Here is a 14,143-nt window from a genome sequence, read left to right as displayed (position 1 = left end):
AGATGGCGGACGGCGGCGGCTCGGCGGCGGCGCGCTCGCGGTCGCTGTTCTTGTGGGACGACGGGAGCCCGATGCGGTTCTACGTGCGGCCCGGCCTGGCCAAGCTGCGCCTGGCGCCCCTGGTGCTGGCGGGCGGCGGGCGGCTGTGCCGCGTGCAGGAGCCGGGAGCCGTGCTCCTGGCGCAGCCCGGCGAGGCGGCGCCCGGCGGGGCTGTCTCCACCGAGTACGTGACGGAGTGCGTGGAGCGCAACCGGCGGCTGCCGCTGGAGCCCTTCCGGCTGCCCGCCGCGCCGCCCGCGCCGCCCGCCGCCGCGCCGCGCGGCCGCCTGCCCTTCACGGAGGCGGAGGACGCAGCGCTGGTGCGGGCGGTGCGCGAGCGCGGCGCGGCGCGGGCGAGCGGCCGGGCGCTGTGGAAGGAGCTGGAGCGAGGCGGCCTGACGCGGCACAGCTGGCAGGCCATGCGCGACCGCTACCTGCGGCACCTGCGGCCGCTGCTCGGGGGTGAGCGGGGCGGCCGGCGGGGCGCGGCGGGCTGGGGGGGTGGTGCTGATGGGCGCGGAGGCGAGCGCGGGCCTGGGCCCCGCTGCGGCCCGGCAGTCGATACCCGCCTGTTCCCGCAGAGCCCCCGCGGATGGAGGAGCCCGCACCAAGCACGGGTCTTTTCGAGGCAGCCAATCGGGAGTTTGAAAGCTCGGAGGTAAGCGGCCGGGGCCAGCGCGGGGAGCAGCATCGCTGCCGCTGCGCGCCGCGCTGCCACTGGGAGCGAGCAGCTCGGAGCAGACCTTCCTGCGTGTCACAAAATGGCACAGCAGCAACTCGTAATTAACTTACTAAATGGCTCTGCACCATGACAGCCCTTCTGCTGTAGCTAAGTGGGAGCTCCGTGTGAAGTGTGAACTACGTGGCTTATGATGAATGGTGCCTCGCTGCAGCGTATTTTCTTGGTTTGATTACCTGCCCAAGTTAACTTGAGGAAATTAATGTGTCAGTGTTGTCACATTAAAAGCTGTATTGGCAAATGGAAGTCATCCTTTCACCTCGGGCATAAAATGTTCCTGCAGTTGCATTAACATTTACTTTTGCCTTTTATACTTAGTTTGTTCAAATTCTGCCTTACATTTCATGCTTTTCTGTGATCTTGTATATGCTTGTTAACAAAAAAAAGTTTGCCAGAAAATACCATGTCTAATTGATGACTCCATCTCTCTCAGTCAGGAGGTGACACTTCGGACACTGCAGAAGAACTTTCTACACAAGACAGAGAGGGAAGGTCCGCAGGAGAAACAGTATCTGGTTTCAAAACTGGACCGGAGGACTCTGCTCTCCCTGACACTCAATTACAAAGGGAAGAAGGACCAACAAGCACTTGCTCTTCTTCCAGTGTGGTGGGAGAAGTAGTAAAAACTATGCAGCACTTCATGGACAAGTTCAACCTGGACCTGTTCACTGTTACACAGGCCTTTCTGAAAAACACTGGTGAAGTGGAGACTACTTTATACTTTCTGCAGACGGGGCAGCGCTTGGATGGGTACCCTGTGTGGAGCAGAGAGGATGATTTGGAATTGCAAAAAGATGATGAATGTGCCAGAAATAAATTGATAGCAAAATTTGGAGCTGAAAATGTAGCAAAGCGGGTAGCATTTAGGAAAAGTTAGATAGCAAAGCAGAGGGGAATGACTGATCTAGGACTGTGGCAGGAACTAAAAAAAAAAGTGTCATTTCAGAAATGCAAATGTGATCGCAAATTAGATGCAGCATTCTGAAGTTTCAGAAATACTTCTAAGTAGTTTTTTTATAAAAGGCCTATTTTGTATTTGATTTTTATTTGCGATACTGAGTACACTAAACATTTAAAAGTAGAAAATGGTGAAGAGAGGTTCTATACAGCATCAATTTTTCACTGAAAATTTGCTTTAAAATGTGTATCTGCTATATAAACCAGCTGACAGTCCTACCTGTACATTGCTGCATGTAAAGGATTTTGAATTGGGTTGGCACCAAAATCTGACAGAATCACAGTAAGTGCTCTAACCTGTAAAGCATTATTAGTGCACTGTAGCAGCCTGCTCTCTGTCATCTGTCTTACTTCAGACTGTTGTGGATGATCATTGAATAACCTGCCCTGCCAGTCGTTGTCATCACCTTTTTTGTTGTTGTTAATGAACCTCGATTAGAAGCAGGCAGTTGGAGATGATAACAGTGAAAATGTAACTGTTCAAAAGGAGGGATCAAGAGCATTCATGCCAGAAGATGAGGTACTTGGTCTCATAAATGAATGCTGAGATGCCTTGGAGTAGCCATGTGTACTGGGAATGGCCAAAAAAAGGTCACGGTGAGGTTGTAATATTCAATCTCATGTTACAGAGATCTGTCAGTTAAAACCTCAGGCCGGTAGACAGACATCTCAATTTTTATTACCACTTCCAGCACGTGTTCTCCAGTGCTAATACTGCAGGGTTTGTTTAATAACATTAACTTTACCATCTTGCTTCATTATTTTAAAAACAATTAATAGCTCTGCCCCAGCTTGCACCTCTATAGATTGAAGAGTCTCAGGTTCTTTAATCCAGGCAAAGTAACACTTGTACCAGACCATATAGTCTAGTTGGAAAAAGTAGACCAGCTTTCAGGGCCACGTGCAATAGTTCAAGTAGGAGATACATGCTAAGAAAGAGTGCCCAGAGTTTATTTAGATATCTGTCACCTAAGTCATGTTTGAGAGAGAGAGAGAACACCATTGCTAGTACACAGTCACAATCTGAATAACTCAGCGCTTTCAGCCTGAAAGTGTGCTCTGGTCACTATTTTAATATTATTTGAAGTCAGTCCTGTAAATCTGGAATTCATTCTTTGGTGAAATAAAATGGGCTTGTAAAAGCAAAGATTGATTTTTATTTTTCTTTCCCTATTGCACTGTGGCACTCAAAAAATTAAGGTGAATTAGGAAATTGCCAATTTTAAGCCAAATTCAAATTATATTGAAAGTCAATAATAACTTGATATAATGAGACTGCTACTTCAGAAAACCACTGTCCTGAAACACCAGCTGATTATTTGGGGAGTTAACCAATGTAACCAAATAAATGCCAAAACTCTGTTTTAGACTATGCAGCGTCTCACTGGACAGTCATTCCTGCTGAAAAAGTGGGAATTATTTGGTACGTGCATGCTGCTCAGACTGGTTACTTGAGACTCGTGTGGAAGACCAGACAAGCACTTAATGAGAGAGCGCAAGACAACATAGCAAATAAAGTAGTAACATCTTTTAAGAATTAGAAACTTTACCAGCTGGATTTGAAATCCAAGGACTGCTGATGACCAGGTTCTTGAACAGGAGATGCATCACCTCCTGCATCTGAATAATTCAATGTGCTAGGCCCTGTTTAGTAGTAAGAGATGTCTGGATACAATTTCAAAGGGCTCCTTCAGAAACACTGACATTCATCTCATCCTGCACCCAGAAACCAGGAAAACCCTGCTAGCTGGGTAACAGGTCTGCCCCTGCCCGCCCACCCCGTACAGGGCACGAGTGTACACAGGGCATTTGAAGAAACAGAATTTCATGGGTAAGAGAAATGCAACAAAACACCGGCTTGTGAAATCTAAATTAACAATAATATTGAACATAGTAGAAATTGAAAGAAAGGCTCCTGCCTACATCGCCTTTCCCACCGCTGACCAGTTCTGCTTCTAGCGCTGCCGTGTGGAGCAGCTAACCCCCCTACTCACCGCTTGCTGCTGCATGCTTCATCCTGCATCTCTCCTCCTAACTGCTGCAGGATGGTCTCTTACCCAAAAGGGACACACAGGATCTGGAATGCTGGTGCCTACCCCAGTGGAGGTGACTACAGAGCTGCTTCTGCGCTGGGAAGCTCTCCCGCTTCTCTAGGCTGCTCCTCTTCGTGGTCCGACAGCTGACTGCTAACGGGATGGCTCATGGGTTCCTTCCACAGGTCCACTCTTCAGCTAGCAGCTACCTTCTCTTGCTACCCAACATAACTGCTCAGTGCCTGTCTGTAAGGTTACTTTCCTTACTTTCCTCAACAGAATCAGCACATAACAAGCCCCTCATTCTCTGGTACAAACAAAACCCCAACCAACCCAGCTGCTGTGATTTTGTCAGGAGAGCCACCTTCCTACTCTTAGAGATTGCTATTCAGTCAAGGTGAAGCCTTCTCTGTTACCCTTCAAACACACACAACAGATAGAGGCTGGACACTGTTTCTTGCCTATACACCTTCAAACATGAACATAGTCACTATATCCCCTGATTTTAAAATTCAGCAGTATATGTTTCTCTTTTTAAGAAGATACTGCAACTTTTTAATAACATGCAAAGGAGATCTAGTCCTCCAGGTAGCCATTGTCACTTCTCTGTAGAAGGCACCAAATGCCTTCTGGCAGGTTTAGTATGAGCACCTCACCAGAGCTGCACTGGCAGGAGGAGAGCAGCCGAGGGACAAAGCGAACAGGGCCTGGGGCAAGGGGCTGCAGCCAGGGCAGGTAGGGACGAGGAGCACCAGGAGCAGGAGCAGTGAACAGGGGATGGCAGGGGCAGTGTTGGCGGAGAGGGAAGGGGAACACAGCTTCCAATGGCCCTGAACACCCTGATCCTGCCTGGAGCCTCCTCAGATCACCTCCAACGCCCAGCCTTGCCTTGATCACCTTCTCCCAAGGATGCGTCTCCTCAGAATTGAGCCTCATCCCTTGTTGATGCTTGTGACCCTGCCTTAGGACAGCTGCCTTCTTGTCTGCAGGGTAGTGGAAATATTCCAGCTCTGGAGCAGTATCTGAATGCACTTGTTAAATAGATGCATGTTAAAGGGACTCTGCAATTCACCCATGAAAGAGGATGTTTGGAAGGAGGTATTTGTAGGCATTTCACTCCCCAAGTCTGGTAACAAGCTTTTCTCCTTGTCTTATGGAACACTGTTAAAAAAGGGGTAAAAATAATTCTGTTGTTCAGGTCTGAGCTACATATTCCCATTGGAGGTGGGAGAATGGCATCTCCAAAGGAGATGGTGGAGAACAGCATAGTCTACTAAACATAATTTTGTTGTGCTCTAAGGCAGGAAATACTCTCACCAGATAATTCAACAGGATAACTTCCCTTTCTCCTCTCAGCTTCTTCAGTCCACTGCCATAAACCTATCTTCCCAGTTCCAGTATTTACAACAATGGAACCTGTGTCCTTACCTTGTCTTTACAGTCTCAACCTTAGCATGAGTTCTTCTCAGTCACACATGTGGTCTGTGAGAACTCCCAGGGGAACAACTGTTCTTAGTTTTGAAAGCTAGAAGACACAATTATTTCAGCTGAAAAAATAAATGGATTCACATAGTGCCAGAAATGGATCCCCATATGCAAAACGAGGACTTTTTATTTTCAACTATAGCTCATTTATTCTGTTTTCCCATTATATAGTAAGTGAACACAAACATTTCCCCAACATTGCCAGCAAGGCTGGATGCCCAGACACAGGAATGGAGCAAAAGAAAAACTAGGCTTGTAAACTCAACCGTTTTGAAAAAAGGAACTTTCCAGAAACCAATGCCTGGCCATCCTTGCGTCTCTTCTGGCATTACGTATCCTGGGTAGCACCACAACAAATAATGTTCTCTTTATTCAGCTTCCATTTATGTCTCCTCTTTCTTTGCAGCGTAGTTGCTCCATGTGGTTTCACTGGTATTTAGCTGTGGTCTGTGGGGGGTTTGAGCTCTGCTATCTGGTCCCATTCCTTTGGCATTCTGTTTGCTCCAACCTACACATACTTCCTCTTTCGCATAAACCATGGACTTAGTTTGGAAAACAGACTTGCATTTCTTCAGCCTGTGTTGTGGCTGCGTCTCCAGGGGCCTTGGAGAGTGACCCTGTGCTGCTGAGAGAGCTCTCAGGAGTGCAGTCGGGGTTCCCGTGTTACTTGTCCTTGCACGACGCATCCATGCACTCACGCTCACACACACGCGCGTGCACCTCTGTCCTCTTTTGCTCTAGTAAACAGTTCTCCACTCTGCAGCCTTCAGAGAGCAGCTTTTCTGCCTTCAGAATTTGTTACTCAGAGGAGTTCTGGGCAAACAAAAGGTCCAGCGACATATTTTTTTGCTCTTCTTCAGACTGAACAAGCCGGTAGCCCAGCAAGTCCATTGCATCCTTGCACACATTTTGCACTTTTTCTATTTTCTGGAAGGGAAGGGTCTTCCTCCAGGCCTGGGATACTCTCAGCGCATCTCTGGACCCAATAACAAAGGCCTGTGCTCCTTGCCCCTTCCCGTGGGTGATGTTGTGCACCCACTTCTGAAGTTCTGGTGTGAAATGGAGTTCAGCAAACCTGTACATCTGGGCAGCCCTTGCTAGCGGGTCTCTGACAATGTCTTCATAGCGAACCAGCAGGTAGCGGTCCTTCAGGAAGCTGGGAATGGCCTGACTGCCTGCCTTGTAAATCTCAACGTGGCTTTTGCAGATCACTTGCATTGCGTGGTAGGGTGCCATTTCTCCCTTTGTCCTCTGAGACCCCACAACAATGTTACTGTCACGTTTCAGCTCTGCCACTGTATTCTCTCGGGACCTGAACACAGCCCGAGGATCACGGACCAAGTGAATGATTTTGAGGTTCAGGGATGGATCAGTGAGAAGGGGGTAGAGAACTTTCAGGTCAAAGAACCGAACCTCCTTGATGGCAACATGGCTGTATGTTTTACAGGCCTCCTCCACCTTGCTGAATGGGTACTTCCCACAGATTGTTTTGCAGTTGCCTGCAGTGATTATGTCACTGCGACTGAATGAGTCACAGGCAGGGGGGGAGCACAAGGCTCGGCTTGTCTCCCACTGAAATAAATCAGACTTTTTCTTCTGGCTAGACATGTAAGCATCAAACACAGACATGTCACACAGAAAGACCGACCTGACTAGGTCCCGCACTGCCATGTGTAAGACTTCAGCACTGTTCTGGTACATCTTAACCCACACGTGCCATGCGGGCTCCATCAGGTAGAAGACGCTGGGGTGCTGGCTGAAGATTTGTCCAGTGAAGGAAGATCCTGACCGCCACGAGGAGAGAATGAGGATGTGGACTGGAGAAGGTTTTTCTTCCATGGGGGCATTGTTGCTGCAGGGTAGGAAGCAGAGGTGGATCACAAGGAAGGACAGAACTGCCAGAATCAGGAGTAACTGTACCCTTCTAGACTTCATCATGGTTGCAAGGGACCTGCAGAGACAGAGGAAGTTCAGCACCACAGGGTGATGAAGGCAGCAGGATGTGGTCCATCAGGCTCCTGCCCATCCCTCTGCAGGCTCAGGGTTTTGGAAAGCTGCCACACTACGAGTGCTACTGTGACAACCACAGCACAAGGTGTCTTTGGAAAGGACAAAAATACTGTAGGGCTCAAAGTTTTCTGTAACAAAAACACTGTTTGTCAGTAAGCCATTCTCATGCAGTCTTAGATCACTGAAAAGCTTGCCTGCACTTTTATCAAAGTTTTAGTTCAGTGTATTGAAATATGTCAGTACACACAAATGTGCACTTAGTGTACACAATCCCTGCAGACATGATCCCAGCAGGTTTTATGGAGGAAAGATGGAACAAACAGTTTTTGTGGAGAATTCAATAGTTCCACATTGTTACTTTTAAGCTCCTGCTCTGACCACTGTTTACAATTATTTTTATGCCAGAATGCTGTAAAAATACAATGTAGGTTTCCATTTGTTTTGCTTATATTTTTTTGGAATTTCAGGCGACGTTTATTGTTATCACAGGCAAAAACTCACATACCAAAGGAAGTCATTTCGCACTCTAATGAACCCAAGCACAACAGTATCTCCTCCGCAATCAGAGCACCGTAGGCAATTTTGCTAGAAAGGCCCACGAGGGTTTATCTCATCCATCTTTTTGTAGGCAGGCTTACCTACAGCTAACCCCTTTTCAAAGACTGTCTTCTGATACCCCTCCCAATAACACCACTAATCCTGTAGGTCTTTTATGCGAAGAGGTACAACACGTCAGTCCAACAGAGAGGTCTGGCCAAAGCTGGCTCCTCGTTTCTCGCACTAAACCTCTATTCTGCCTGTTGAGGATTACTTCATTATTGGAAAACATCCATTGTGCTGCCTGGGGACAACTCATAGCCTTGGTACTGGCTGGCACAGGAATCTGCAGGAAGTACACATCAGGGATGGGATCCGAGGCAGAAAGTGTTCACTTAGTCTTAAAAGAGTACATTAAAGCATAGTCTGCCACCTGCTCCTCTTCTGTGCGCTCTCCTCCCCTCGCCCAGCCATGCCTGACGGTGCGTGCAGCACTGGCTGCCCTGGTACAGGCTCCTCGCATGGCACAGGAGCCCATGCCGCATGGTGTGCTCCCATCACCGTGTGCCAGGCTGGCAGCTCAGCTGTGCTGCACTGGAGACAGGCCTCTCTGGCCAGTGCAACTGCTTTGCATTTCCCAAGGTGAACTAAAATTTAAAAACCTCACTAGTTCTCAGTCATGGTCAGTCCTTCCAGGTGCTCCATAGCCAGGCAGGACAGAGAGAGCAGGGCCTTCAGGGCTGCAGGACAAGCTGGAAGCACTCCTGGACAGAGCAGCACCGGCACCGGCGCTCCTTACAGCTTTGCGCACTGCTTTTGTGCGGCCCACGACTGCGCTGAATGCAGGCAGCCGTGCCCATGTAGAGCAGCTGCCTCCCTCCTAAGGCAGCAGGGGTATAAAGTGTGCTCAGCTGGCCACAACACAGACACTGCTTCCCCACTATGTGCTCACCATGTCACCTTCTGGGTCCATGGTAACGCAGGAATGTTCCCAGCCAGAATTTCCCTAACCTCCTCCTTACCCCCTGCCTCAGTTTCCCTCTACAGCGAAGCTTTCAGACTAACTTGCAGGGAGGTGCCTCCTCCCATGATTTCAGTTCCTGTAGCACTGATGTTTCAATTTCCAGGTACAGCCACTGCTGCTAACTAACTAGCAACAGTACTCATCTAGCTCTCCAGCATCTTTTCATAAATTGGCTTATCTAATCTGCCTGCTGTGCACGTTTTGAGCTTAGTGTTTATAAGGCGGCAATTATAATTTCTCAGAGCCAGGACAATACCCAGCCCAATCAGTAAGCCTCGTTTTTGCCAGTAAGCACTACCACAATATGAACTTTATTTTAGTAATGTCTTACAAGGATGGGGCTATGCATTTAGCAAGCAACCCCAGGCTTCTGGTCTCCTGGACGAGAAGCCCACTGATTTTTTTGGTTATACAAATGGACTGTAGTGTTCAGGTCTGACAAGAAGATAATTCAGGTCAACATTTGGACCCAGCCTAGGAAGAGCTGCAAACAAAGACTGTTGTAAAAATAAGTCATACATCAGCTTCCTCCTTGCAAATGAATACAGCAGTGTTTACCAGAAGTCCTGGCTTCCACATGAACTTTGATGATATCACTTCCATCTGGCACCATTAATGTCCTTATTCTAACTCCTGACAGAGTTCCTGGAACTCTGTCCAGTTCCAGAAGCTCTTAATTGAGAAAACCTCTGTTGAGCAGACATGAACACTGGCATTAAGATACCCAGGTAGATTTAAAACCACAGAAATCATTATTTCTCTGGAAACCTGTGTGTGAATAGTCCGAATATGAGTCAAAGGGAATGGATTCAGATTTTTGGGGAAGCAAGGGTGTGCTTTTTTTCTTGAATGAAACCAGGGTGGCACAGCTGGATGTTTTAGACATTTCACAGAATATGCAGCCCATCCCTGTGACTGCTCTTGGTGTTCGCCAAGAAATGGCCTAATGTAAGGCCACAGCCTCAACAGCTTCCTCACTCGTATACAAGAAGTAGTGATGATTGTTGCCCTGACCAGTCTGTCCCACAGGGAGGGGAGAAGGACTGAAATGAGTTGCGTGTGCCTGGTGAAGTGGAACAGAGGAGCAGCAAAGAGCGGTGGAGGTTCTATGAGACATTTCCTAATATGAAAGAAATACTAATTACATAATCTTATTTTTCACCACTGTATCTCTCGATCATGGCAGCTGGAATGTTTCTAAACTAAGGTCTTAAGCTTAACCACATTTTTCCTACAGCAAACATCCAGCGTCACAAGTGATTCAGTTCGTTTCATATTGCAAAAGTGAAATATGAAGGCCTCACAGAGCTGGAGAGTAAAGATCAGCCCAGAATGACTAAGACAATCTCAGCTGCAGAACAAAAAAAAGGCACACTGCTGCTGTCTGCTGGCACAGAGATGAGCCAGTATTCAGTTGAGAGCAGGAAGAACGGGAAGAATCTCAATGCAGTAAGAATGAAGAACAGAAACTACTGAAAAATATGACAAACCAGTGTCACCATGTTAGAGTCTCCCACAGCACATGTACAAGAACGCAAAGAACTGGGACCTGCCTGCCTGAGCAGCTGGAGTCTCTAAAAAAATGAACATAGTTTTAAGCTTTTCCAGAAACACGTAGGGGCCTTGGAAAAGCTTGATCCTGGCAAAGAAAGAGCATTACAGAAAGCAGCAAACAGCCCCAGGGTGACGTACCCTCTAAACAGACCCTGAGCACGGGCGGCATGTCCACAACATACAGGGGTGTTGAACCTGTGCGTGTCTGAAGTGGGGGGTGACAGTGGAGCCCAAAATACCTCGCGCTGTGCAGACTGTGGCTGAGTGCTCTGCAAGTCTGGGGCAGCTTTCCGGACCGGTACAGATCCCTCACTGCTGTAGTGGCAGTAGCATAGCAAAGAGGATCTGGTGCCAGGGAAGCCCCAGACCTGGTCTTTGATGGCACTGATGGTTGCTCATAGTTTTATCAAATCCTTCTTCAATTTGGCCTGATCAGCATCTGCAGAATTGGAAGTACCATCTGCCCATTCAGAGGACAACAGATGGCATGACTGTCACTAATGGGAAAAGCTGAGAAACGGGCACTTAGAAGACAGTCTGGAGAAGCAGGAAATACCCTCTAAGCCAGACCAACAGCTTCTGTCTGCAGGAGGAATCAGGTAGAAGTTTACTGGCATCCGTATGTTTACAGTGTTTTACAAAAATTGTCTCCCAGTTCAGGCTGCTGAGCATAAGCAGTGAATACAGTTCTGGGCACCAGAGCAGCCACACCAGATACCAAGAAATGGTTGAAAATCTCACCTTAACAAGTCCTCTTGAAGCACCACCAGACCTGCTTCAAGCAAAGCTGCCCTCACACACATACACTGCTGTGGTCCACACTCCTCCAGGCAGCCCTGCGACCAGCTGTGCACTCACGTATGGGCACTCCGCCTTCATGCCAGGCTCCCATGTACACAGGTACTCAGCTCTCACCTACACCTGTGCCGGCTCCCTCCCGTCTCCTTCATTTGTGTATGTCCCAGCTCTAAGGCTGACTACTCTACAGTGCCCGCCTACTTTGACCAGCCTTAAACTAGAAAACTCCACCCTGCGCTAAGCAGCAAAGCATGGCAATGGCTGTTTCTTGCAGGGGCACAAATGACCAAACACGGCTAGTAAAGGAGAAGGGCCAGGAGACTGAGAGCTGCTTTTATGTTAAGTCCCACTGCAAGCCCCAAAAGAGACTGCTTTCCGTAAAAGGAGGAACAGGGATGTCTGCAGAGTGTCAGAGCAAAGGACAAGCAGGAACCCTGGTTGCGAGGAGGACCAGCTTGCCCACCAGGAGGGCAGAGGTAGGGCGTATTCACCCACCATTGCTCTGGCTGCTTGCCGCGTTGCTGGCAGATGCAGATTCACATAAAGTCTTTTTGACCCTTTTCTGTCGCTGCCTTGCTCGAGTTAAACATTTGGGGGCTGGGAAAGAAAATTGTGTGAAAGGAGAAGCTGTGAAAGGAGCAGCTGGACTTGGCCTGTTAATGATTCACAAGGGTGCTGGAGCTGCAGTGGGGCTGTGCCAGGTAAGGTAGTGAAGCAGGGCACCGCTGGGCTCAAGAAAAACGCGTGATATTCTGCAGCCGTGCAGAGACAATCGCTTTGGGTCATTCCTATTCCAGGTCTCATCGTTTCTGTCACACCGTCTGGAGAGGCATAGACCTTCTCTTGATGGTGTCCCCTGTCCCCAAGAATCTCACTGAGCTGCCCTGAGGGCAAGCGGAGTATAGGAGACAGCAGAAGCAAAAAGCCTGGGCAAGGCTGGTCCTTCCAGCAGGAGAGACAAGCTGAATGGAACAGGTCATGCTCCCGTTCACTTGCTGCATTGCAAACACAGATGGTCAAGCCCTGGTAACCCTGGACTGGGAAACGAGGTGAGAAGCTGGAAGTGGTCCAGGTAGGCCCCTGCAGAGAGAAACAGGCAATTCTGTACAATCCGGATTTCAGCTACGTGTTCCTATGCCCTGCACTGACACCATTTGTGGGAAGGATTTACCTGTATGTCGTTAAGTGTTAGAAAGCTGCTTTGTAAAGGTCACACCACTTGAGTGGCTCTACCTGGAGCCTTATTCCTCCCTGACCAACAGCTGCATGAACAGAGATGTATCAAAACTCCTCTGCCACCTGCATGTAGTTTGCCCAAGACATGCTAGTAGTTTGGGACCGACATCCGGGCTTCACGACAGCACTGATCATGGCCGTACAGTCCTCTACTCACAGGGCCAAACAGATCTTTTCAGTTGCACAGATCACAAGTTCTGACTACTTGGCTGAACTTTCCAGAAGGCAGCCGCTGTGGCATGAGCAGTTGCACAGAGGAGGAGAACGTACTCTTCTTTGGAGACGAGGCTCGGGAGGGCCTACTGTTCTGGCACGCTGCATTTCCTGAGGCCTGCACCTTGTGGAAAGCAGAGGAGGAATCCTCTGGTTCCTGAACAAGGGACATCATTCTCCCTGTACATCTGACTCATAAACTTTATGAAGCAAAGCAGAAGCATATGGCAGTCAGCCCCATATCACCTGGCCTTCTACACCTTGCTTCCACCTCACACGATGGCTGATCACATTGCTGCTTTCTATCCTCCTTCCATGATCAAAGGTGTTTTCTGGGGACTTGGAGACTAGTGATCCCTGTGAACTGCTCATGCAGCCAGACCTTCAATTTCTTATACCCTGAAGAAGCAAGAAATGTGTGCTGTGCTCCTCAGCACACGTACACAGAGCACACCTGACCCAGTGCAGTAGCAGTGGGAGTAGGCTGAGGAGTAGTGTCAGAGGTATGGACTAGAGGTAACTCATCAGTGCTGACACTAGAGAAGACTCCTCCCTCCCTAAGGGCATCTCTTTGGCAGTCTGATGAGAGAAACAGGCATACCTAGAGCAGTGGAACCAGCTCAGCTGAAAGGTTTGGCCAATCCCATGCCCTGTCTTCTACCAACATCAAGAGCAGATGCCGAGGGAAGAGAACAAGCAGAATGTTTCCTCCCTAGGTGCTCGCCTGGCCTGCAGCACGCTCTGGAGTACTATTCACCTCTCTGAACATAGGTGTCCAAAATAAGCTAGTGAGCGATGCCCTGGAAGTTCCTGTTTTTTTCTGTTGGCTGTGACAAGAGTGAGTGGTGATGTTTGTAAGTAGACATCTGCACTGAAGCTGTCTAAAATCAGTTGAGGTCAAGCTTGTCTTTGCATTTCACAGTGCCTAGATTTTTTTCTGTTCACTTGTCCAATCAGGTTTTGAACTCACAGATACTTTTGGCATTGAGAGTATCCCCTGGCAATGAGAATATGTTCGGCTGCATGTTGTGAGAACTACTTCCCTCTGTTTTGAACCTAGAATATAAAAACTGTATTTGGTAATACCATATCTTTTAATCAAGAGAGACAACACAGGATTTTAGCATCTGCTCTTATATGCCCTGTACAACACAACTCGTCTTATACCAGGTTGATACCTAAAGCAGCTCATGGGAATCCTGCTGTGGAAGTCTCTGTCTCTTGCCACTGAACGCAAAAGGAGCCCGCACGACTAAGTCAGAGGAGGAACATTAACCCTGGAGCCGTCTGTCGCATGCACGATAGATCACTACCCTGTGCAACATACAAGGGGACGCAGACTGGTGAAAGGCCTTCATACGTTCTGCATCCTTCTCCCCTCTTCAGTACATCAGCTCCTCTGTCTCATGAGCCCTGCCCTTGGGAACACCCTCCTTTGGAGGCAGCAATGTTTATTCAGTGACAGGATTCCAGGCAGAGATGAGAGGGCCATTCTCTTCTAAAATGTGAAGGAAAGTT

General features: G+C 48.5%; 2 protein-coding genes across 2 annotated transcripts; one reads left to right on the top strand and one right to left on the bottom strand.

Annotated features, from left to right (window-relative positions):
- The first annotated feature begins 2 nt into the window (after positions 1-2).
- TERF2IP (TERF2 interacting protein) lies at positions 3-1,655 on the top strand. Its single transcript, XM_068411619.1, has 2 exons — positions 3-697; positions 1,382-1,655. The coding sequence occupies exons 1-2, from the start codon at positions 3-5 to the stop codon at positions 1,653-1,655; spliced, it is 969 nt and encodes a 322-aa protein (XP_068267720.1).
- A 4,396-nt stretch (positions 1,656-6,051) lies between these two features.
- On the bottom strand, positions 6,052-11,169 carry CHST4 (carbohydrate sulfotransferase 4). The gene is made up of 2 exons (XM_068411509.1): positions 11,120-11,169; positions 6,052-7,204 (listed from the first exon to the last, which is right to left on the bottom strand). Exon 2 carries the CDS (start codon positions 7,189-7,191, stop codon positions 6,052-6,054), a length of 1,140 nt encoding a protein of 379 aa, XP_068267610.1. The 5' UTR covers positions 7,192-7,204; positions 11,120-11,169.
- Between the last annotated feature and the right edge of the window lie 2,974 nt (positions 11,170-14,143).

This window comes from Nyctibius grandis, chromosome 12, assembly GCF_013368605.1.
Source record: "Nyctibius grandis isolate bNycGra1 chromosome 12, bNycGra1.pri, whole genome shotgun sequence".
Classification (NCBI taxonomy): Eukaryota; Metazoa; Chordata; class Aves; order Nyctibiiformes; family Nyctibiidae; genus Nyctibius; species Nyctibius grandis.
The sequence above is the reverse complement of the archived record's forward strand: the minus strand, read 5'-3'. Positions and strand labels throughout refer to the sequence as shown.

Coding starts and splice junctions, on each gene's coding strand:
- TERF2IP (XM_068411619.1), top strand. CDS start 3: ATGGCGGACGGCGGCGGCTCGGCGGCGGCGCGCTCGCGGTCGCTGTTC. Junction 698..1,381: donor GGGAGTTTGAAAGCTCGGAG/GTAAGCGGCCGG, acceptor CTCTTCTTCCAG/TGTGGTGGGAGAAGTAGTAA.
- CHST4 (XM_068411509.1), bottom strand. CDS start 7,191: ATGATGAAGTCTAGAAGGGTACAGTTACTCCTGATTCTGGCAGTTCTG.